The sequence below is a fragment of the Copadichromis virginalis genome, linkage group LG14 (genome assembly GCF_057382275.1).
Source record: "Copadichromis virginalis isolate Kocher_CV1m ecotype Utaka linkage group LG14, C_Virginalis_male_GT1.1, whole genome shotgun sequence".
Taxonomy (NCBI): Eukaryota; Metazoa; Chordata; class Actinopteri; order Cichliformes; family Cichlidae; genus Copadichromis; species Copadichromis virginalis.
In genome coordinates this window covers 23,571,230-23,593,691 of record NC_140631.1, presented here as the reverse complement: position 1 = coordinate 23,593,691, position 22,462 = coordinate 23,571,230, and the positions used below count along the sequence as shown (strand labels likewise).

At 41.3% G+C, this 22,462-nt stretch overlaps 1 protein-coding gene across 2 annotated transcripts in view; it reads left to right on the top strand.

The window, feature by feature from the left end:
- The window catches only part of limk1a (LIM domain kinase 1a), a 56,288-nt gene extending 42,924 nt beyond the window's left edge, over positions 1-13,364 (top strand). For both annotated transcript variants that reach the window (XM_085430008.1, XM_085430009.1), the window contains 13 exons: positions 2,926-3,035; positions 4,059-4,274; positions 4,605-4,710; positions 5,072-5,286; positions 5,429-5,615; positions 5,868-5,954; positions 6,916-7,047; positions 7,207-7,266; positions 7,915-7,980; positions 8,679-8,847; positions 8,953-9,008; positions 9,601-9,758; positions 10,169-13,364. In XM_085430008.1, coding sequence (XP_085286134.1) covers positions 2,926-3,035; positions 4,059-4,274; positions 4,605-4,710; positions 5,072-5,286; positions 5,429-5,615; positions 5,868-5,954; positions 6,916-7,047; positions 7,207-7,266; positions 7,915-7,980; positions 8,679-8,847; positions 8,953-9,008; positions 9,601-9,758; positions 10,169-10,337 — 1,731 coding nt within the window. In that variant the 3' untranslated portion in view covers positions 10,338-13,364. The remainder of the gene's footprint in view (positions 1-2,925; positions 3,036-4,058; positions 4,275-4,604; positions 4,711-5,071; positions 5,287-5,428; positions 5,616-5,867; positions 5,955-6,915; positions 7,048-7,206; positions 7,267-7,914; positions 7,981-8,678; positions 8,848-8,952; positions 9,009-9,600; positions 9,759-10,168) is intronic.
- The last annotated feature ends 9,098 nt before the right edge of the window (positions 13,365-22,462 follow it).

The following is a 22,462-nucleotide window of genomic DNA, read 5'->3' as shown; positions in this document are numbered from 1 at the left end:
CAATGGATGATGATCTGATTAGTCGACTAATCGCAAAAATAATCGGTGACTAGTCGACTATCAAAATAATCGTTTGTGGCAGCCCTACCTGGGATTAGGCTTAATCCACATCTTGGAAAGAAGCTAAAAAATAGTTTTGATGTAGAGATGAGTCATTCAATTCAATTCAAGTCATTTCAATTAAATTCTGTGTTACTTATATGCCACTTAATCACAACAACAGCGGCCTCAAGGTGCTTTATAATATCTACAGTAATAGAGAGAAAACGTCAACAATCGAACAACCCCTATGAGCAAACACCTGGTGACGGTGTAAAGGAAAAACTCTGTTTTAACAGGAAGAAAACCAGGTTAAGGGAAAGAGAAGCCATCTGCCGTGATCGGACACGGCAAGGCAGACTGTAGAAGAGAACCAGCGTTTAATAACTCTTATGATTAGACTTAGTAACAAATAATGTACCAACTATTTGGCAAGTGTAGCTGTTGTGTAGCTAACTTCTATCAGTTTGCTGAATATTAAACTAATTGAGAAGATTAAATAAACTAATTTCAAGTTACAGTGCACTAGGCTGTTAATGACACCAAACAAACCAACTTCCTTCATGAATGTTATATATAGAATTACATATATACATGTAGAAGAAATTAGCATTAAAACTGCACTTTTAGTAAACTCCACACTCTTTAAAAACATCATTAGTATAAACATTTGAGCACAGAAGCTGCAAAGACCTCAACTGTTCTTTAGCTTCATTTCTCTCTGTCATCCCATGAACATGGCGCACGTGGCAGCAGAGTAACGGCAGCTTGACCCGGTTACTCCTGGACCCCGTGGACCCACTTCCTCTCCCCCCCAGGCAGACATGTGTTCTCTGTTTGGTTTGTGTTCACTCGAAGAGGACACGAGGCTAGCGCACACCATCGCACACACTCTTGAGCATGACTATGAGCTAATGCAGACTCGACACACGCCCACAGACCTTATGTCAGGATAGGATGTGGAACCAGTGGTGTATTAATGCATTTGGTGTTTCTCAAACCTTTTTTTCTTTTTCTTTTTTCCATTGAGTGATTTCGTATTTCATCTTTTGTCCTTTATTTTTAATCACTCAATCCACACTTTAGAGGGAGACCACGTCCTAAGTGTGAGGGGAGCAGCTGTCGCCTGTCACATGCGGGTTTAAAGAGGGTGTGTGTGTCTGTTGTGTCTGCATAGCAAGCAAATGGCCGCCACAGAGTCAGGGCGTGCAGAGCCACACGTCCGTTTCATCTCCGTCCAGCTGTCCTCTCTTCCTGTCTTCTTAATTTATTTGCAGGGCTGCACCTAAGAGAAATCTACACCTTAGAGAAAATGTGGCGCTAAAAATAATCGGGCAGCTTTTGTGTTTAACTTTACAATGATCTCCCATTCTCACAGCACTTGCTGCTTTAGGTTGTGTTTACATGTCCTTTCGAAGTCACGGTGTAATTTTTATGGCTCCTCTTTTTGTGACTGCTTAGTTGACGAATAAAGATGTTAAGCTGGTCGATTAACCTCGCAGCTGCCTCGTTCCCTGTGTCCATTACAGAGCCTATTTTCTATTTTCTCCTCTTTTGTTCTTAGGATACAAGTCGACTCTTATTCTCCTGTTAGTGGCAGACTCTAACTTTTGTTGTTTTTAACTTCAAAAGCAGAAACTGAAATATTTAACATACAAATAAGTCAGGATGGGGGCATATTTTATTGCTGTGTAGCTGGAAGGAGCTGAATTACTTTAAAAAGCCATAAATTAATTGCGGGGTCTCCCTTGCTGCAGCTCAAGGCCTCGACATGTGTTTACTTGTTTGTGTGTCTTCACTGCTGTTTTCCCAGGAGGGAGGAGTAGTCGACATATGGCTGTAGACGGAGGTTTTCATTGATTCTTTGATCTTCACTTTTCCCCTCTCTGTTTTTAGGTTTACTACCATTTAAAAGTAGTTCTGCTTAGAGGCTGATTCAGGTTTGCAGCCATGAGTCCTTTTTATAATGACCTGAATCATATGCAGTATTGCAGGGGCACAGTCAACGTTAATATTTCATCAGGTATTCTGGTGATTATTTCTCCACTAGTTTATCAGAAAGTTAAATAACGGAACAGCTGAATGAGTAAATTCTGTTTGCATGTGATTGATTATTCTTTGTCCAGCTCTCCTCCACGCGGTGCCCCTTCTTAGTCCTCCTGTATCTCATTAGCATTGTAAATCAGTGCAGTTGAGGAGTGCTGTCAAGGGGTCCACTCCCTCCAAAAATTTCTGCCACTAAAAGCAAAAAATGGACTAACAAGCACAGCCTCTGGGGAGCAAATGGCTCTCATGGGCTTGACCTTAGGTACTTAATTTCATGTCTCATGTTTAATCATTAAGCCTTTGAGTGGGTGGGTCGTTTGCACGGACAGGCGCCACATTACCTGAAGGAGTCGATAATAATACATCGAAGGCTACTTAATCGATTATTTTAGTCGATGAGTGTCGCAACAAGCAAGGACAGGGAGCGGCATTAAAAGTGGGGGTGTTGATGCTTGATTTTTCTGGTCATGTTAGTGGTCTCTGGTCTGAGGAACACCCAGAGCTTCACCCTCAGAGCTGCCAGTATGAATTATCGGCTGGTCTGTTTTCTTTATTGGCCATAACTCAATTCTCTCTCTTGTTTGCAAAACTGCCCCGAGCTCTGGAGGGCATCTGGCAGCAGCAAACTCGATGTTTGTGCATGAGACTAATGATTACCCTCAATCACCAGATCTCGCCCTTCTTTCCAGAGGCAGCCTCGTGTTGCTTGTTGCTCAAAAACCCTGAAATATTGCTACATTTTTCGTCTTTAGATAGGAGAAAAATCTATTTAACATCGGACTCCACCACTCTGTTTACATGTTCATTTATGTGTTTGCATGTATGTGTGTTTTTTAACAGGTCGCAGGGGAACAGAAATATCACCCAGAATGCTTCACATGTCTGAACTGCCGATCGTTCATCGGTGATGGAGACACATACGCTCTGGTGGAGAGATCTAAACTGTACTGGTGAGCATCCGTCACTGTAAAGTTTAAACAAAAAAGCTGAGGCGCTTGCTTTATGTGTCACATCCATCATAGCCTGTGAAACTAGTACTCATGATCTTTCTCCAGTTTCATCCTCTGCCATAAGCTAATCCGCTCAGAATCTGTAGGAAAGCTCGAAAGTGTGCCATAAGCTGCTGTTGATTGACAAAATCTCAAATTTATTTCGCTTATTTCTGGCTTCAAAGGGCTTTTTGTTAACATTATGACAAACTGGTGACAACTGGCAGAAGACATGCTCATATCTGAGTGTGGTTTAAGCATGAAACAAGTCATAAAACCATTAAACTGGGAGAAGAATGCTTTTATTATCATATAAACAGTAGCTGCAGTTTGAACATCATATTGTTAGTTGCCAGCTTCCAATAGCTCCAGGGTTGCTTTAATGTTCTTGTCACAAGTTTCAGACTGTATCTATCAAAGAATATCACGAGAGAGGCGGCTAATTGTATTCTGCAGCAACATAATGACATCGCAGTGTCCATAAAGACTTAGATTCAACAAGAACAGTGAGTCTGGGGTTACATGAGAGACAGAAGACACTGAGACAGCCTAAATCTACAGAACTATGGCACCTCCCCCACAATACCTTTGAATTACTCACCTTGAGAGCTGGTGTTTTCTCAGATCATTACATTCAATGAGAATGTTGCTGACTGACATGACACAGAAAGGATATCAGCAACAGCTTTACAGTTGGGGGGGGGGGGGGGGCATCACCTCATAGGTTATTAGTCACTTCATAACATTCTGACTTATCAAAGGTCAACCTGACTCAAAACAATGAGTGTACAGTGTTGTCTTGGCTGAGCCGAAGCAACATGTGACACTGGGAAAATTATTGTAATGAGAAGTTGATTTTTCATACAAACCTCACGAGGATTCCTATTATCTGTTTTATTACTGCTGTTCTCATTTTTAGAAAAATAAATAAAATAAAAATAAATTCTATTTTTAATCTCTACTTCTCTTCCTCTCTGGCTCCAGTGGTCACTGCTACTACCAGACCATCGTGACCCCGGTGTCGCTACCGGACTCGCCATGCTCACGGATCCCTCACACGGTCACACTGGTGTCCATCCCGGCCTCCGCTGATGGCAACAATGGACGCAAAGGGCGCGGTTTCTCCGTGGCAATTGACCAGCCGCTAAGCCCGACCAACGGCTACAGTCCCGAACATGGACACACCGTCAGAGTCTCCCAGTGAGCCACGTTTGTGTTTTGTGGATAAAATGAATATCGTGTTTCAGTTTGTGGAATGTAGAGCAAGTGGAAAATGAAGAGGAAAGGCGGAATGAGTTAAGAGATGCAGCATTAGGGAAGGTTAATGGTGGAGGACAAAGGATAAAGGAGGGGGATTTATAAATGGAGGCCAGAGTGATAGATGAGATTCATTTAAAATGTATAATAGAGTGGAAGGATAGTCACTGTTATTCAAATGAGCTCAGACTTATCTGCTCTCTGGACAATACTAAAAGAAAAATGTCCCCTGTGTGTACAAAGGTGTTTAAGGAGATTTCTTTTTGTTTCCAGGGTGGATGCCGACTGCATCAGCCCAGATGTGAAAAATTCCATTCACGTTGGAGACCGGATCTTAGAAATTAATGGGACGCCCATTCACAACGTTCCTCTGGATGAGGTATTCATCACTATTTTTATGTGTTTGCTGCTAAAAGATGATGCTTTAGTTTCACTCAGGCGGTTCTCTGTGTTCCTATTGTTTTGGAGGAAAATGGGATGATATCCATCTTCAGCTTTTGAGGATTTCCAGTGGCAAGATGAGACTTAATAATATAACCAGCTGTTTAAATAAATAAATGTTTCAGTAAATTCATAAGGGAAGTTACTGAAGCATGAGTGCTTCATCTAACCCTGAACTTATAAGCAAATCCAACCAGAGCACTTCAATGAGCCGATATATCCTTTTAAGTTTTGAAATGCATTAGTGCCGTTCACTTTTTGATCTGACCATCCTGTCTGATCTGTCTCTTCTTCTCCAGATTGACCTGCTGATCCAGGAAACGAGCCGGCTGCTGCAGCTCACCATCGAACACGACCCTCACAGCCAGTCGGGACAGGAGGGAGGCTCCTCGGAGGCTGAGGACCAGGTGGACGGTCCGTTGTCCACCCCACTGTCAGAAGGGCCCAGCCCCATCCTACCCATCACCCAGCCCCCCAATCCAGACATCAGCAACCTGAAATCCCGCATCATCACGTAAGACATCAGTGCAGCAGCTAATATACTTTTATCACAGTTTGCTACAAAGAGTTAAATGTATGTTCTCATCTTCCCATTAATAAAGTGTGAACACCTTCCTTCATGAAAAGGTTGATTTCTTTGTTTTCCTCTCTTTTAGGCGAAGTTACAGCACTGATAAGTCGCCTGGATCCAGCAATGCCGCGTCACCAATCTCCCAGAGGAAGGACATCAATCGGTCTGAGTCACTTCGGGTCGTCTCAAACCGGACTCACCGTATCTTCCGCCCATCTGACCTCATCCACGGAGAAGTGCTGGGGAAGGGATGCTTTGGACAAGCCATAAAGGTAGATTTGAGTTGGCAGAGACTCCTTAGACTCATTAGTTGCATGCTACATTGTAAATGTAGCATGCAACGAGTCATACTGAAAAAAATCCAGAAGGGGGAAGCATTGAGATGAAAGAAGTGTATAGTGGAAGGCGGATGGAATGACTGGGGATTTATCACATCAGGGAATTTTTCTTTTTTAAGTTTTGTCTCTTAACATTGCTTCAGTCAGTGTTGCTTAACTTGATTTGTGCATTGTGTCTTGTTAAAGGTGACACACAGAGAGACGGGTGAGGTGATGGTGATGAAAGAGCTGATCCGCTTTGATGACGAGACTCAAAAAACATTCCTCAAAGAGGTGAGTGGAGACAGACAATCTCAGAGACTTCAGACTGTGAATGAAACATAACACAGAGCAGCTTGTGCACCAAAGTTATTGTTGTTTTTTCTTCTATAAGCCAAAGCTAAAGATTGTAGTTAAAGTGAGACATTCCTGAATGTAGGAAAGGGGTAAATGAAAAAGGCAGACGTCTCACACCTGAAGAGAAAATGAAATTAAAAAGGCATAAACTCCCCTTTGAAATAATATCAGTTCACTATGCTCACATAGTCCTGTCTCCCAAAAATGATGGCTGGGCAGATTTTATTTTACCGCCCACATTAAACTTTATCTCTCTGCCGACCTCCCTAAAGAGAGCCGATAGCAGAGGATGACTCAGGTTCAGATTTCTGTGAGGCTTTTTGGGGTTTGAAGATCTGAATCACTCCTCGTGTTCCTGTTTGGCGCTAGATTAGCCTCATTCATCCAGTTAACTGCCTCCTAAATGGGATGTTTGAAGCTCAGAAAAATGGTTCCACTTTAGTTGTGGATTATGAGTGGGTATTTAGCTTTATTATTGGGTTGAAACAGTGAGGAGTCTTGTAATTAGAAAAGTGAGTAAAGAGATTCGCTGTAAAATGAGCCCCAGTCACAGCTAAGCAATGATTATTACTCGTGCTGGCTGCTTGTTTGTAGGTGGCCCAAGTCTTAAATTACTGAGTCTCGTGTAATCCTCATCGGTGAAGATTAGAAAAGAAGGAGGCAAACATTTCAGATGTCATGTGTAACAGTGGCGTGCTGCCTCCTCCATGTGACTTTAGTTTTACCAGTAGTGTAGTCACATTTGTAAAGTAGCAGAAGTAATTGCAAAAATATTAACACTGACTGTCATAATTTGTTCAGGTGATAGTTTTGTACTGTGAATATTTAAGATCCCTTACAGCTGCTGTGGACTTTTCCCAGAGATGTGTGAAAATAAATAATTATTTGTGTCTTTAAGGTGAAAGTCATGCGATGCCTGGATCACCCCAATGTGCTCAAGTTCATCGGAGTCCTCTACAAAGACAAGAGACTCAACTTCATCGCAGAGTACATCAAAGGAGGCACTTTGCGGGAAATCATCAAGAAAATGGTAAACAAATGGGGGGGTGTTTGTTTCCTATATGGAATTCCAATGCACAGACTAGCATGGTTATTATTAATAAGGATAATAATAAAAATAAAGAAGAAGGGATTCATCACTTTATACCAGTATGTTACATTAAGTTGTGTGTTTTGGTTTTTCCTATAGGACTCAAACTATCCCTGGAACCAGCGGGTCAGTTTTGCTAAGGACATCGCTGCTGGGATGGTGAGTGTATATACTGTTAATACACTCTGGAAAACAAACCAAGGTTTTTCTGCATGGAGAAAGTGGTTTAGATCATTATTATTGTTTTGCCACTGCATACACAAAAACACAGAACACGACACTGCCAGACTCTAAAACATACAGAGGGAAGTGAAGATGGTGCGGTTGTATTGTCAATAACAAAACATAACCAAGATCATAACCTTATAAATAAAAATCAAATCCTGTTGAGCCAAGAGAAAAGTAGAGATCAGTGGTTGTGAGAGATAACCACCGCTTCCTGTTAGATGCACTCTGAATATCTGCTGTACACATACTTTTTGCTTTAGTCTTGCTGTTGTCTCCCTCTAGTGGTCATGTTTGTGAGCTACAACACTTGTGAGGTACTTTTCTTACTATAAAGGTTAAATCGGAGCATAAATTCCTGCAGGATAAGAACACAGGTTCTCTGGATTCCCCCCCAGATAGCTGTACAGTGATGCATATCAAGCATGACTGTGTTATTGTATATTCAGCAAGAGCTTTTTGAAATAAACCCAGACAGTATTGTTCGACTTGGCAGTGTTCTACTTACAGATTATCAAAAGACTGTTTATTTATTTTTATTCTTCCTGCCTTTCCTTCCTCTCCTATCTGTCTGTCATTCAGGCATATCTGCACTCCATGAACATTATTCACCGGGACCTGAACTCTCACAACTGTCTAGTCCGAGAGGTAAGAACTTGTCTTCCTGTACACTTTTGTGTTTGTGCCGACATACCTCTGCACATACAGCATGTTTTCTTTAAGGATTTAGGACGGCGCACCTGCCATTCGCTCATACAAAAACAAAAAAGGCCTTTGTTCGCAGTTGCTATGGGAGACTAAGACGACTTAAAAAACACTCCACACAAGAAGCTTAAAGCAGAAACATTCAGCTTGCCGGACCTAAACAAGGGGAGTGCTGAACACGTGTCACATGACAACAAAATGTTTGCCTGACAGCCTGGAGATTAATTTTAAGCTCACTAGCGAAGCTTAAAGCTGATTCACCACAGATATATCCCTGAACACTATGTCTGTCTTTTTTTCAGAAGTGATGATGTTGATAGTGAAAAGAGTGAATCCAGAACTAGTAACTAGCAGGTTGACGCTTTTTTCAGACAGTGTTTCCCCCAAGCTGTAAAGCGAATGAACTAAATATGCCCATTTCCTTTATGAAAAGTGAACAAGTCATTAAACCTGTCAGCCTGTGGTCTCACACACAAGCTGTCCCCTGCTCCCAGCAAGTGATTTCATTGCATCTGACATCATTTTATACTGTGAATGTCGTTAATGTGAATACTTTGTGTAGTAAAAATCACATTTAGTGACTTTTGGTGAGTATGCTTGTTGCATAAAAATAAAATGTTTTGGCATATTTCACTTTAAAGAACAACACAGTGGTGGTGGCAGACTTCGGGCTGGCTCGACTCATGGTGGACGACAAGAACGGGGAAAAGCTGACGCAGGGAAAGCTGTCTGGCATCAAGAGGCCCGACCGCCGGAAGAGATACACGGTGGTGGGAAACCCCTACTGGATGGCTCCAGAGATGATCCATGGTATGAACTACAGGAAGTGATCCATGTCCTTGCTTACCTGTGCTAATCACAAATATTTTATTGAGTATGAGATCACCAAAAATATTTTGTCTTTTTTCATCGCAGGGAAGAGCTACGATGAGAGAGTAGACATCTTTTCCTTTGGTATCATGCTCTGCGAGGTAAGCTATCCATCAGCTGCTCTGGATATTTTGAATTCCTGAAGTTATATTTTTTTCATGAATAAACCCGGAGATCTCAAATGTCTTCAGGGCCTCCAGATGATAAAACCAGTCTAAGGTGTTATTCTGTAATTAGAGGAAAAAGTTAACACTGTCAAACCTTGAATATAGCCTCATATGAAACACACCATTACATTTTATGAGGGGAACAGTCTTCCTTCTCCCAAACTCCACATTTCTTAGAGGGGGGAAAACTGCTTTCCGACTGAGCATCCAGCGCCACAGTGATGAAGGCTTGCAGCCTGGCCACACACCATCCACATAATTTGGGCCCAACAGTGTAGGAGCTCCAGTATGAGTTCTCCAGATGAACGTTATTATCCAGAGAACATTACAGGGATTAGAGGGCAGGAAAGCAAAGAAGTCTTCATGTGGCTGCTGACGGGCACACAAATGATAGTTGTGGTCTGCTGGCACCATGAGCTTCGGTTTGGGGGGTTTGCTGGTTTTCAGCTGGAGGGCTGACCAAGACTGGGGGAGACTTCTGACACTTTGATCTTTAACTCTTTTTGCTCTTTCTTGCTCTTTCCAGGTCATTGGCAGGGTGAATGCTGACCCCGACTACCTCCCCAGAGCGACGGACTTTGGACTGAACATCTCGGGTTTCCTGGAGCACTACTGTCCCACCAACTGTCCCCGCGCCTTCTTCCCCATGGCTGCTGTGTGCTGTGACCTCGATGCAGACAAACGGTCAGACACCGGATTCATTTTGACATGTAACCTAAAGGGACAGTTCACCAAGAGTTGGATTATCACAGGAGCCAGCTTTTTATTTAAAGAGGTTTTTCTGATACTAACCAACCAAAAAAAACTATTTTCTCGATCCTTTGAAACTGGCCTAAACTTCCAATTCTAACAACTTTGGTTAATTCAGCACATTAAAAGGATTAAACAAGCATAAATCCTTCACTGTGTTGTATGACTAACTCAAGTAAATGCCCGTCAGGTACCTGGATTTTTCAATTCTGAGCAAAAAAATCAAGTTTTATTGTGTTTTGAGGTGAACTGTCCCTTTAATTTATAACAAAAGAACTTGATAAATACAAATAAATTGGAGAGGTTTACAAACTGTGGTGTCCGTCTGCTTTCTTAATACACAGGCCTGCTTTCTCGAAACTGGAGGAGTGGCTGGAGAACCTAAAGATGCACTTGGACATCGGTCTGCCCCTGATGTCCGAAGTGGATCAGCTGCACAAGGCCTTCTGGGAGCACCACAGCATAACACGTCCTGAGAACGGCCTGCACACCCACCCCGAGCAGCCAGAGTAGACCCGAGCAAAACAGGGACAAGTGGGACGTTATCAGTAACCCCCACAGGGGTGGCGACCACCTTGCCTGGATTGGCGCAGCGGGCGGAGGAGTCATGTAAATACCCCTCCGTGTTTGCGGGAGCAGACTGGCTCAGGCTCAGTAAATAGACTCAGGGGGAAAAATGTCAAACTGAGAAAGCCACCTGCGCACACATATTGACTTTCAAAGTAAAATCAAGAGACATTAATTAGAATTGCTTGATTCTGCTGCACCTGAAGCTACAATGGAGCACATCATATGCAATCAGACCCGACTTTCAAATCACAAATCAGCTCTCGAATCATGTAGATTTAACTTTAGAGGTCATACCAGGTCAAGAATACTTGCTGTACTATTGTAGTGTGTATGTTCATGTGGAAATATAATCCCCCCGCCCCCACCCCTAAAAACAATGCATACAGCAGACCTTCACTTTAGGCATCTACAGAATATATTGTGCAGTAGGTGTTTGCAGGTTTGGTTTTGCTTTCTGTTTGGACGTCAAAGAAGAGGGAGTGTGAGTGTGTGTGTATGTCTGTGTGTGTCGTTTAGAGGTTTAGATCGACTCATGAAGCAAACCCTTTCAAGCTTTAAATAGTTCACAGAAGAGCGCATGACTGTAAATAATGCTGTCAGGGCAAATCCTGGTTCTTCGTGTCCCTCTGACCTCATTTGGTCACAAACCACTAATCTACTTGTGTTGCTGCCCCTCTCCCCTATTTCTTGTGTAGCACTGACTTTCACATGGAGGTACACGCACCCCTTTTTGGCCTAGATTTGGTACGTTGTCTCTCAGTTTTAAGAGCCGTTGGCATATCTCATCCGCACCGACATTTAAAGACTTAGCAGTGTACATAACCTATGACAATGTAAATGTTTTAAATATAGTAAATGTACAGACATATTTTATATACGTACACGACATTGCCATATTTTTATTGGCCGACCAGAAATGGAGAGTAGAGGTTTGACTGCAGTTAAAAAGGCACAGCCGAAAGGTTTTTTTCTTCCCCCCCTCTTCTCTTTCTACATTTCCACCACTGTGGCAGGTTTGGGGCTTTTACTGTTCGACGTATGTGCAATCTTAATCCCTAAAACGTTATTTTAAACCCCGTAAATGTTACATTTTCGTCTTTTCTCTCTATCCGAAAAAGCAGCAGTCAACCTGCGAGCTTTTGTGTCGCCACAGATGTCCGCTGGAATAAACGTTAAAATAATACTGGATCAATCTAATCGCATCAAATGGCTTTAAACTAGCTGAAACTCTAAGACTACTACAATTATATGTGGTTTTGAGAGCAATCAAGCAGTTCTTAAGGGTTCCCTCTTCTCTCGTGTACTGTACAGTAGTTAAGGTACTGCCTCATTACGTCAGCTGTCTGTCTCACACCTCTGTCTCTGGTTTACATGTAAACGCTGGCTGTAAATATCACTGTATTCCTTCCATTGTCTGTGTGCATCCTCAGAAATAATCTCCTTTGCACCTTCTAACATGAGACATTTATATCTGTTTGTTTGTTTGTTTGTTTTTTTTAATCCTGCTGATGTTTTCACAAGCTGCATGATATTCTTGCTAGGTCTGCTCAGCTTCTGAACAGAGTTATTTTTGTCTTTATTTGAGATTTAAAAAAAAAAAATTATAAAAGAAAGACAAAAAGTGTAAACAGAGTAAGCCGGGGTTTTAAAAAAAGGAAAAAACAAAACACAGCATCCCTCGCTCTCTTTTTGTTTTTAATAGCTATATACCCACTGAAATCTTTTTGTACACATTTGAGTACTTTGATTTGCACTATATAACCAAGTGGCTATTTAAAGCCACGTTTGTTAATTTTTCTCTCTTGGGCTACTTGTGATAAGGAAATAATGTCAGTTCAGGTTGAAATATGAATGCAAGACACTGATAGAGCCTTTTAACTATAAAAAATGGGATCCGGGAAATTCATCCTCTCGATAGCAAACTGTACCGTGTTTGGAGCGTGCTTCTGATTTATTATGAAGATGCATTTACACGGTTAAACTTTAAATACTGTCTTTTGGCAGCAGATTCGTCAACCCCTCCTCTCATATATCTGAGGTAATATTGCTAATAGTTTCGTTTCAGCACCACTTTTTCTACCTAAATAAAGCTAAAGTTTCCAAGCTTTTGCTACCGTGAGGATGAGATGTCCCGGCTCTGCCTGCTGCCTACAGACCAGTCCTTTGCGAATGATGTTCTGTGTTGTTTCTGACTGCTTGTTCCATGTATGACGCCCACAGAGGATGCAACCACTGCTGGTCTTTCTGACAATAGAACACTTCCTCACCTTTTCATTGTACTCTTTTTGGCTCAGGGCCGTAATATTCTGGAGCTTTTTCTTGATTCAGTTAATCCAGCAGCTTTGCAGAAAACCGCTCCTCAGCACCGACACTGAGAAAACATGTAAACTATGTCAGTATGTACGCTCGTAACACAAATACGCTTCTGTAAAGTGAGCTCCTCCCAGTTTATGTGTTCGTCCGTGGGCAAATTTTCTTTCTCCATCCCTGTCTGAGCCATGTTGAGCATGTTAGGCGTGTCTGTGAGGAAGTGTTGATGATCGCCGAGAATGTCGCCGCAGCACTTCTTTGCAAAGGATCGTTACCTCTGAACAATGCTGTGCCTTTGTTGTAAGCTAGCCTTGCCAACGATTTGAAAACATGAACTGATTTCCCTTTTTTTAATGTATCATAAGTGCAAGCCTGATTCAAGTGGGTTGATTATCGTTGCTGAAACCACGTTGTATGAGATTTCATCTTGTTCTGTAACGTATTTATATTTTCCAGATCTCCATTGTTAGTTTTGATATTTTGATATTTCTTTTTTGTCTTATTTAATTTTTTTCTTTCTTTCTTTCTTTCTTTTTTTTTTTACACAAGCTGTGAAAACAATTCTGCACTTTAATCCTGAACGTTTAGACTCTGAGGAGGCAACTTTTTTTTTTCCATTTTGTCACAGCTACAAATAAAACTGTTGCTCCTTAAAATAAACCAGGTGTCTGTTCTTCTTACACAATACTATGCAACAGTCTGGAGGCAGCCTTTGTTTCTTTATATGGTGCGAGGAAAATGGGAAATGTTTGCAGCAGTTTAATGAAATATGCAGACATGCATAGAAATACTGTATATAAGGCAACAACAGAGATCCAAGCTTGAAAGTCAATATTTGTCTTGACCACTTTTATTCTCCAACACGGCATGAACAAGCAGCTTTCTTGTCATTTGTTTAAGCAGTCTTCAGGAATAGTTCTGGTTCCTCTGAAGTGATGTATATAAAAAATGATGTGTCACTTAAGGCTTTTGTGCAGTATTATATCTATATTCACTCTGCGATTAACCTCCTTCCACTACTGAAGCACCAGTGAGCTCTAAATATGGTTGTTCCGATGACATGCGCTTATCTCGGAGAGCAGTATCAGCACTAGCTGCAGAGAAACTGTGTGGGCAACATTAAAGTGATAAAAATAGTGCTTGTTTCAACTTGGGATGATGAGGGGAATGAGTATTTTAAAAAAGTGTTTACAAAGCAACCACCAGATGTCACCATGTGTCTCTTATTATATCCGCTCATCATTTAGATTCATTTACAGTTAGCAGTATACACCTGTCACTACTACTGTTAAAAACAATAAACAAACACAGCACGAGTGGAAGACATGTTTACAGCTTTTTCTTAAATTAAAGCGCACAGTTTAAAGATAATTGTATTAAATCAGAAACAGTCCAGCTAAAAGCAAATCTACTCTTGTAGTACTGCTGAAGTCTTATTATTTAAGCATGAATTTCAGTGTTGAGTTGTGGAGGTGCAGTTTTCAGATTCTAAAATGAGAGTATGTAAGTAAGAAATTAGTGAGAAATGCAGTTATCACAGCTTCAACGAGGTGTCACCCTCAAGTGTGTTGCTTTGTCACATCAACACTTTTCACAGATCTTCAGCTGACTCCAATCTGAGACGATACAAACTGCAGATCTTCATGTCTGAGAACCATGAAAGAGTTGAAGTTGTATCCTGCTTTATTCCCTTACTTGGAGTCACGGTTTTCATTTTTAATTATAAAGAGAAGATTCACAGTCAGATTCTTAAGTGGTCTAACGGGCTGATTAGTGTACATCAAACAGTTGCAAGGGTTGGATGTGCAGAACAAAGTTTAAAAACAGCTTTACTCCAGCAGCCATCACTCAGATGAACAAATTGTAGCCTTTTTACTTTGTGGGTTACTGAATGCTCAAAATGATTTAGTTCTTTTTTCAATCTTTTTGTACTATGCTTATGTTGTCTGCTGTGTGTTGAAACTGTGCATGTGAGGATTGATGACTCAGGATTACAGAACAAATCTACCTATGGATACAAATAAAGTAACCTGAACCTGTTTATACATCAAAATCAATTAATTATAGATTGGCACTAACTAATAAATACACATGTAAAAGCTCAAATTTTAGGCTGGTTAGACGAATGTTTCAGCCTAAGCTGGCAAAGCATCTTATGGGTGGAAACAGCATCTAGCTACTGAAAATAATAATATTTAAAATAAGTAAATTTCCCCCCAAAATTTAAGTGCAATATTTTGGTGAACATCTTGAATCAAAGCCGGATGTCTACACTTCAATCACATCATGTCAAATATTTTGCGAAACTGAACCGCGTCACCGTCATATGTTTACAATACTTTTGTTCGATTGTAGAATTTTGATAGACGGAAATGACCCCCAACTAATCACCGCCTCCTCCCTCAAAAAGAAATACTAAATAAAGTAAAAACTAAATAAAAAAACGGAGTTTAGCTTTGTCGTTATTTGTGACGCTCCAACGTTCACACACACCTGTGTTTACCTGTCCTCCTCCGATGCTAACAGCTTCCCCGGAGTGCTGCAGTTTATTCCTCTGAGACGCACGTGACCGTTCTTCCCGACGCGCATCCACGTGCGATTGTTTTCATTCCGACGATGCTGCGGCAACCGCGGCTGCTCTCTGACGTCACCGAGCTGGCAGTCAGGAGGCGGCTCGACAGTTTGAACCGCGAACGGAGAGAGAGTGTGTGTGTGAGAGAGAGAGCGAGCGAGAGCGAGCGAGAGAGAGTGTGTGTGTATGTATGTGTAGACACGGGTTTGTCCGGTTACGGCACGCAGGCGAGTGTTTTACAGTCACGGTTCAGATTCGGAGAGAAAATTAAGGAAAATACCGACGAAGAAGAGGAGGGGGGAAAAGAGAAGAAGAAGGTCGCGGCCTTTGGCGCTCAGTGAAACTTTAAGATGGAAAATTCATCCAGCAACAGCCGGTTTCGGTCCGCAATGTTCAACCACGGTGAGTCCTCACATCCGACACTGAATGCGGAGATGCTCGTCTACTTTCTGAATAGGACCTACCTAAGAAAAAATAAATAAATAATCACGTCCTTCCTTTTAAACTGTATTATTGTTATAATTTAATCAGTTAAACACACAAATCGTCACAATCTTCATCATCTCAGGTCTGTTTGGCTACAGCTCCGGGTTGTAAGCCGGTGATATAAGTGCAGGTTTTATTTTTATGGGTCTACTCAGACAGACAGGACAGGATTGAGGGTACACTTCGTCCCGCTGAATGAAAAATCCTTGGAAAGCCTGGCAGCAGCCTGAGCTCCACACGGGACGACAGCACTATAATTCTGCAGCTAAAGACTCACCACACCGAACTATTTCTGGACTACGCAGATCTGCAGTCAGCTCCATAAATATTTGGACAGTGACACTGTTTTTTTTTTTGCTTTTTTGTTGTTTTTTGTTGTTTTGTTTTTTTAATCTCTGTAATCTGCTGTGTTTAGCATCAAAGGATTGAAATGAGCCTTTACGAGGTGATTAAAATGGAGACATTTGGCTTTAATTCAAGAGGTTTAACAAAACTCTGGAAGGGGGGCTATAGACATCAAGTGCAGAGTTTCCTCCCCATCCAGCTGCCTTCACTTGGCTGGTAATTAGTGTAGCTATGTGCCCTGAAAGGGTTAATGCAGATAAGGACCACAGCTTCATTGTGTCATTATAAAACCAGTGTGGTGAAGTACAGAGGCAAAATGACTGTACTGGGGAGATGGATGGAGAGCTTGGAGTGTATATTACACCATCACCATAAAACAAAAAGTTCTGGTTCAGTTTGTTGCCTCAGATCGCTTTTCACTGACACCTTTATGTTTTTCTTTCTCCTTTGGATGTTGTGGAACGGCATTCGACAGCCCAAAACCAAACATTGGGCTCCACTGTTGGGTTTTTCTAAGCCAAGATATTTGTAAAGTTTGTCTTTTTCAGTGGTATTTTAGAAATTTGTGGACACATTGTGTTCTCTTGACATCAAATAGATTTGGTTCCCTGTTGTAAACAGTTTGAATCTCACCTGTATCTTATCGTGTCGGTGTGGGTACAGAGAGTAGTTTATTGGGCACAGTGATCTTGTGATGTGAAGTACCGGAGGCTGCAGTTGAGCTGAAACATTCCCCTCATTGAAACAGCTGCCCTGTGGTGTACTGTATGCACAGAAGGGTTGTGTAATGGATACAAACATGGCGAAAAGAAAGTGGGAGGTGATGAGTGCTCTTGTGCTGAGCGTTCATATGATATTCTTTTCGTGTGTTGCTCATGTCATATGTTGCACCCAGATGATTAGAAATATGCAGTGAACCTTTTACTTTGTCAGGTCTGTGCTCAGTGTCTCTGCTCTAAGTAGTAGTAAGGTTATACTACTATGCTGATTTAAGCAATAAAACAGCCCTTTAATACACAATAAGACCCAAATCCCTGTTGCAGGAAATGAGACTGTCCAGAGACAGATCTTCTGCATCCCTGATAAATAATTTTTGTGGAGTCTTTAGATTTCACAGCATAGTTCTAAGTTCAAATGTTAGAGCAAGCAGCAGGACATGGAAACACTTTCTTAGGTGTCTTTTTTTTTTTTCAGAACTGCTGGCATGTAATAAAATAGAACAATTAGTTTATTGTAAACATATGTAACTGGGTTTAATTAACAAATATACCAGATGTACTGTATGTGCTAAATACACTTTTTCACTCTGTTTGAAAGAAGGATAAATATTTTGGGAAGAAGTCAGAGTGATGTGGGTCTAAAATTATCCAAAGTGAACCCAGAGCTGTTTCTATTTGATTTGTATCCATAATAAAATGCCCAAGCTTTAATAGAGCTCAGTCTGTTAAATGCCAAAGATATATTACTCCTAAACCAAATGTTACACAATAGATAAGACAGGATGCATACTAGAAGACAAATAAGGTTTGAGGGCAATTTTAAACTCTTTTAAACATTTGGATCCCTCAGAGTTAATCATGCAGTGTTTGGTTTGTTATACATCGTAGAGGTATTGGGCCAAACCCCTTAATCTTTGAATTCCAGTGTTTCGTTTAGTCCCATTGTTGCTGGTGTATAAAATCCAGCACTTAGCTTCTTCCCTCCTAAATATTCCACAGTTAGCTGTAAGTGGTATTATTGCAAGGTGGAAGCATTTAGGAAGCACTGCATCTCCACCTGGCCTCAGCAACTGCAGAGCTTCCAGCCTCCTTTGGCATTAACATCAGCATGAAAACTGTGTGCTGGGAGCTTCTTAGTATGGGTTCCATGGCTGACAGTGGGTGTTTGGGACAGGTGGCACAGTGTTCCTCAGGGAAAGCCTTGTCCTCCTGCTTTGGCTGTGCTGACAGCCTCGCTGGTGGAGGATCTCAGCATGTAGGTCAAGAGAGAGAAAATTAGGAAGTGAACCAAGTAGCTTTTACACTACTGTAGTTCTGTGAGTCCATAATTAGATGTTTTCATTCCAAAATTTGCAGATATTTTTGGAGAGCTGTGAGTGTGAATGTTAAAGTTATCCGTTTGTTGTTAACCGTGCCATCATGTCACAGTAATTTGGTGCTTCTGGAATCAACACATGCTGCTCAGTTTGGTTTTAAAGAGCAGCAGCAGTAATATGCAGCTCATACATTATATATTGTCCATATGCAGGACTGACTAAACCACCTCCTGTTGCTGCTCTTATTGAAGTGGTTGTAAATGGTGGCAGAGGCTATAATGATCTTTCAGCTCCGTGACCTGTGTCTCAGTTTGCTCTGCACGCTCACAGGCAGAGATGGTCCTGAGTTTAAAGCAGTGAATCAATATTTGTTATCGTGCCAGGAAGCCTTCCAGGATGGGCAGCTTGGAGTAAAGAAATTTGTTTTGCCTCTTAAGACTTGAAGGAATCGGTAAATGGCAAACCTCATGAATAATTTGGATCGTCGCCTGCTCATGACTAATTACTGGAGTGGCCAAATGTTTCAAAAGTGCTAGACTTTGAGATTGGTGCCAGTTTGATGCTATTTTTATCTGAACCTTTCACCAGTACAAGACTTCTGTGTGGAAGTTGGTTTTCAAATGTTATTTTCCTTGCTTTCTGTCAAACTAAACTCCTGGCTAGCCCACTCCAACTCTGTAAACCCACCAGGAGCCTCTGCCCCAAATTATTTACATAACACAAATGTGCCGACACTGATGACTAAATTCCATCCTTTAAGCATGCGGGCTTGTAGCATCCTCACTTGAGCTTTACCACAAGCCACATGATAATGTTGTTGCTTTTCAAACACCCACCCATCCATCCATCCATTTATCTAAGTTCAAAGTTGGAGAGGTAGGGTACAACCTGCACAGGCTTAAACAGCCAACAGGATCAAAATTTTATTCATTATCCCTTGTGTGTATTTCAGTAAAAGTTGACCCATGTCACTGAAACCTTTTTAAATATCTTGGCACCAGAAAGAAAGAGACAAAGATGTGTTTTTGTTGTTGTGGTTAAATTGTGGGAATATGATTGAATCTAAAAATGTGTCAATTATTTTCGATCTTCAAAAGAATGCTTTACAAATATATATTGGTGTTCCATGTATTTTTGCTTACTTGTTTGTTATTTTATTTATTTATTTTTTGTCGTTGAGAGTGTTGTTTAAAATTGTTTGAATTACTTGATTGAATATTGAGACTGTTTTGGAGCATTTTGTGTTTTCTGGTAACACTTCTTAGATAATCAGCATTTTCTTTGCATTTAAATATTCTCCTAAGTTTCAGGGTTGCTCATGATTTGTCTGTATGACTAAACATTTTGGTATTTATGTGTTTCTTCTCCTCCCCTATGTGTCCGACCTGTGTTGGATGTCATCTTCCTCCGACCAGATGATGAGGTAAGAAATCCTTTTTTGCTTAAATCCTACAACCACAGACAAAGTAGGGCGCTGATGAGGCTAGGCTTGACCTTGATTATCTCACCAAAATGAGGACATTGTGGTTTGTGGATGTCAGGGCATTTTATCCCTGCTAGCCGGAGTTGTTGTTCAGTTTCAGATCAGAAGTCACTTTTCTTTTCACAAATTGCTCTCCCTCATCTTGTGTTTGTTTTTGTTTTTGTTTTTTTTGCTGTGAATACTTTGAGTGTGAAATGGTCTGGGCTTTTCACCTGGCATCATGTGAATGGGTGTGTTCACAGAGCCCAGATTTTCTTGTTCCACATGTTCTGCAGAGTGACAGCTGAGAATCTACTACATGTTCCAGCTTTCTTTTTTTTCTTTTGTCTGTTGGATGATGAAAGGGCGACTGTAGACACTCAAATATGTAAAGTGAAACTTGGAGTCAGCAGCTCTCCTGAACCTGTGCTGCAGTTTGAGTGACTGCAGTCAAGTGTGATCAGCTTTCCAGCAACCAGATGACTGTCACCTTAGTGTCAAAACCCACCAATGCTTTTGCTTTACTCCTTTGATGTCACTGTCCAAAACCCCACAGCTGTGTTTGGCCCCACTGACTGGGGATGAAAGAGGAGGAGGACGACGGGGTGTTTGTTTTCCAGCCCGAGCAGTTCACAGACGAGTGGAGAGGGGTTGGATTTGCGTGGGTGTGACAAACCCCGGTTTCTTTCTCAGCTGCATTCCTGGCCTGTGTGACAGAGCTGCAGGGTGTGTTGACAGAGGGAACAACACCTAGGGAGGAAACTTCTAGCATCTGTCCAAGGCCGAGAAGTGGCGGCTGCTGCTGCTGTAGCTCCTGGCTGGATGACAGCATTCGCTCGTTACTCTCCTGACGGTTTGGCACATCTTTCGTTGGGTATGTGATTAAATAAGCAGATGGTCCGAGTCTGCATAATCTTAATTCTCGCTCTTCAAACCACACCCATTGTTGCTATTCTCATTAAACACAGTCTACTGTATCTACACATCTGAAAGCCATCATTAGGTCCAGATTGACATAAATAAAGCACCCTTCCCCTGCACCCACACCCAGTGGCTGTAAAACCACGCAGGACTGTGGGGTGTGGTGGTTCAAGAGGGTGGCTGTGGCTTCCTTTTGTTACCCTAAAAATGCCACATGCACACACGCACACAGACACAGAGACGTCAGATGGGCAGTACCAGCTGTGGAAAGCATGTAGAAAAGGACGGTTGCTTCTCTTGAGAGAACTTCTCCACACACACATCAGCATGGTGCATTCCTCTGTGGCTTTTACTCAACTAGCCATTAGCTTTCTGAGGCTTCAGCTGCTGCTTGCCACTGCAGCCAACATGCAGGCGCTCTATAGTTGGAGTTTATTAGCCCATTAGCTCGCTAGCGACTGCAGCGGATGCCGGTTTCCCTCTCTCCTCTGATTCTCCTTTGGCTGCGTCTGTTTTTCTCATCTGCTGTTGCTGCAACTGTGCACGCTCTCTTTGGGTTAACTTAGAAACTGGAAATGCAGAATGTCTAGTTTATGCTGCACCACGCCTGTTTGTCAATGAACAGCCATTTCTTTGTTAAAGACACACTTGCACTACTTGTTGTCATTGTGAAGTAAAAATAGCAAGCAATTAAGCTCAGGGAATGTTGAATGATTACATTCTGTTTGTCTTGTTTTTCCAGTGGGGTGTTAAATAAGTACAAATGAAAATTGAATCAAGCCTTACCATTACTTAAATGTCTTAAAAACTTCTCTCTCTTTAGCAAGCAAAACTTTAACATAGATAGTTCCATAGCTGTCTTCTTACTATAATGATCATAGCATATTTATGTATATATGTCTGTATGTAACCCATTTCCACCTTAATGGGTTGATCAATCTGAATGAGACTTCGCACGGACTTCGTCACACATACAGCGGTTATTAACAGCTTTATGTTTTTGAAAAGGATTTCTTATGAATCCCTTTTTTTCTTTTTTTCTTTTTTAATTTCCTAATATATTATGTCCATTTCATCATCCAATCATCATTGGCGCTGTGATGGAAATTTGCTTGAGTCGCCACAAATTAGAGAGTGAAGAGTTTGAAAATTGCACCAAGGGCCTGGTGCTGTGTGAATATTGTAAAACGACATCAGTAGGCGTTAAGAAAGTCCAATTGAAAACAAGCAAGTAAATCAAATAAATGAATGGTAACTGTTTTGTGACAGTGGGAAGGAAGAACTCCCTTTTAACAGGAAGAAACCTCCAATAGAATCTTGCTCGGGGAGTGTCAGCCGGTGTGTCCGGTTGTGCTGAGAAAATGTTGCTTTTCTGACTTAAACACGCTAAAACCGCAGATTATGTTACAGGTTTGATATTTAGCATGTGTATGACACATATAAAGTATCTTTATTTCCCCACTGTCCTCTCTGATCTAGTAATTATCAGAACTGTTAACTTATTTCAGCTGTGGTTTCTTGAGTTTCCACAAGATGCATCCATAGAGAATTAACTGTGAGGCCTGCATGTACTATTCCCCTTAAAGTCATTATTCTTCCCTGTGCAAAACTTAAATGATTATAATTAAGGCAAAAACGAATAAAGTGTATAAAACCACAAATTTATAATGAGGACCAAACAACAGATGAGTAGTTTTTCAGTCTTCATTGCTGCTTTACTCACTCAGTATTTGAGAAAGGGAAACGGGAGATAAAAAATTTTGCACACCTGGTTTACTTTACATGATGTGTGTTATCGTATGAATCTCAGCTAACATACAGTGTCAAATATGAACATTATATTCTCTCCTCAGTTACATTTTCTCAATGAATCCCTTGGCAGTAGCACATCTCTCTTCTGTAAGCTGTTTTATTGAGACTATGATGTACGACTCATC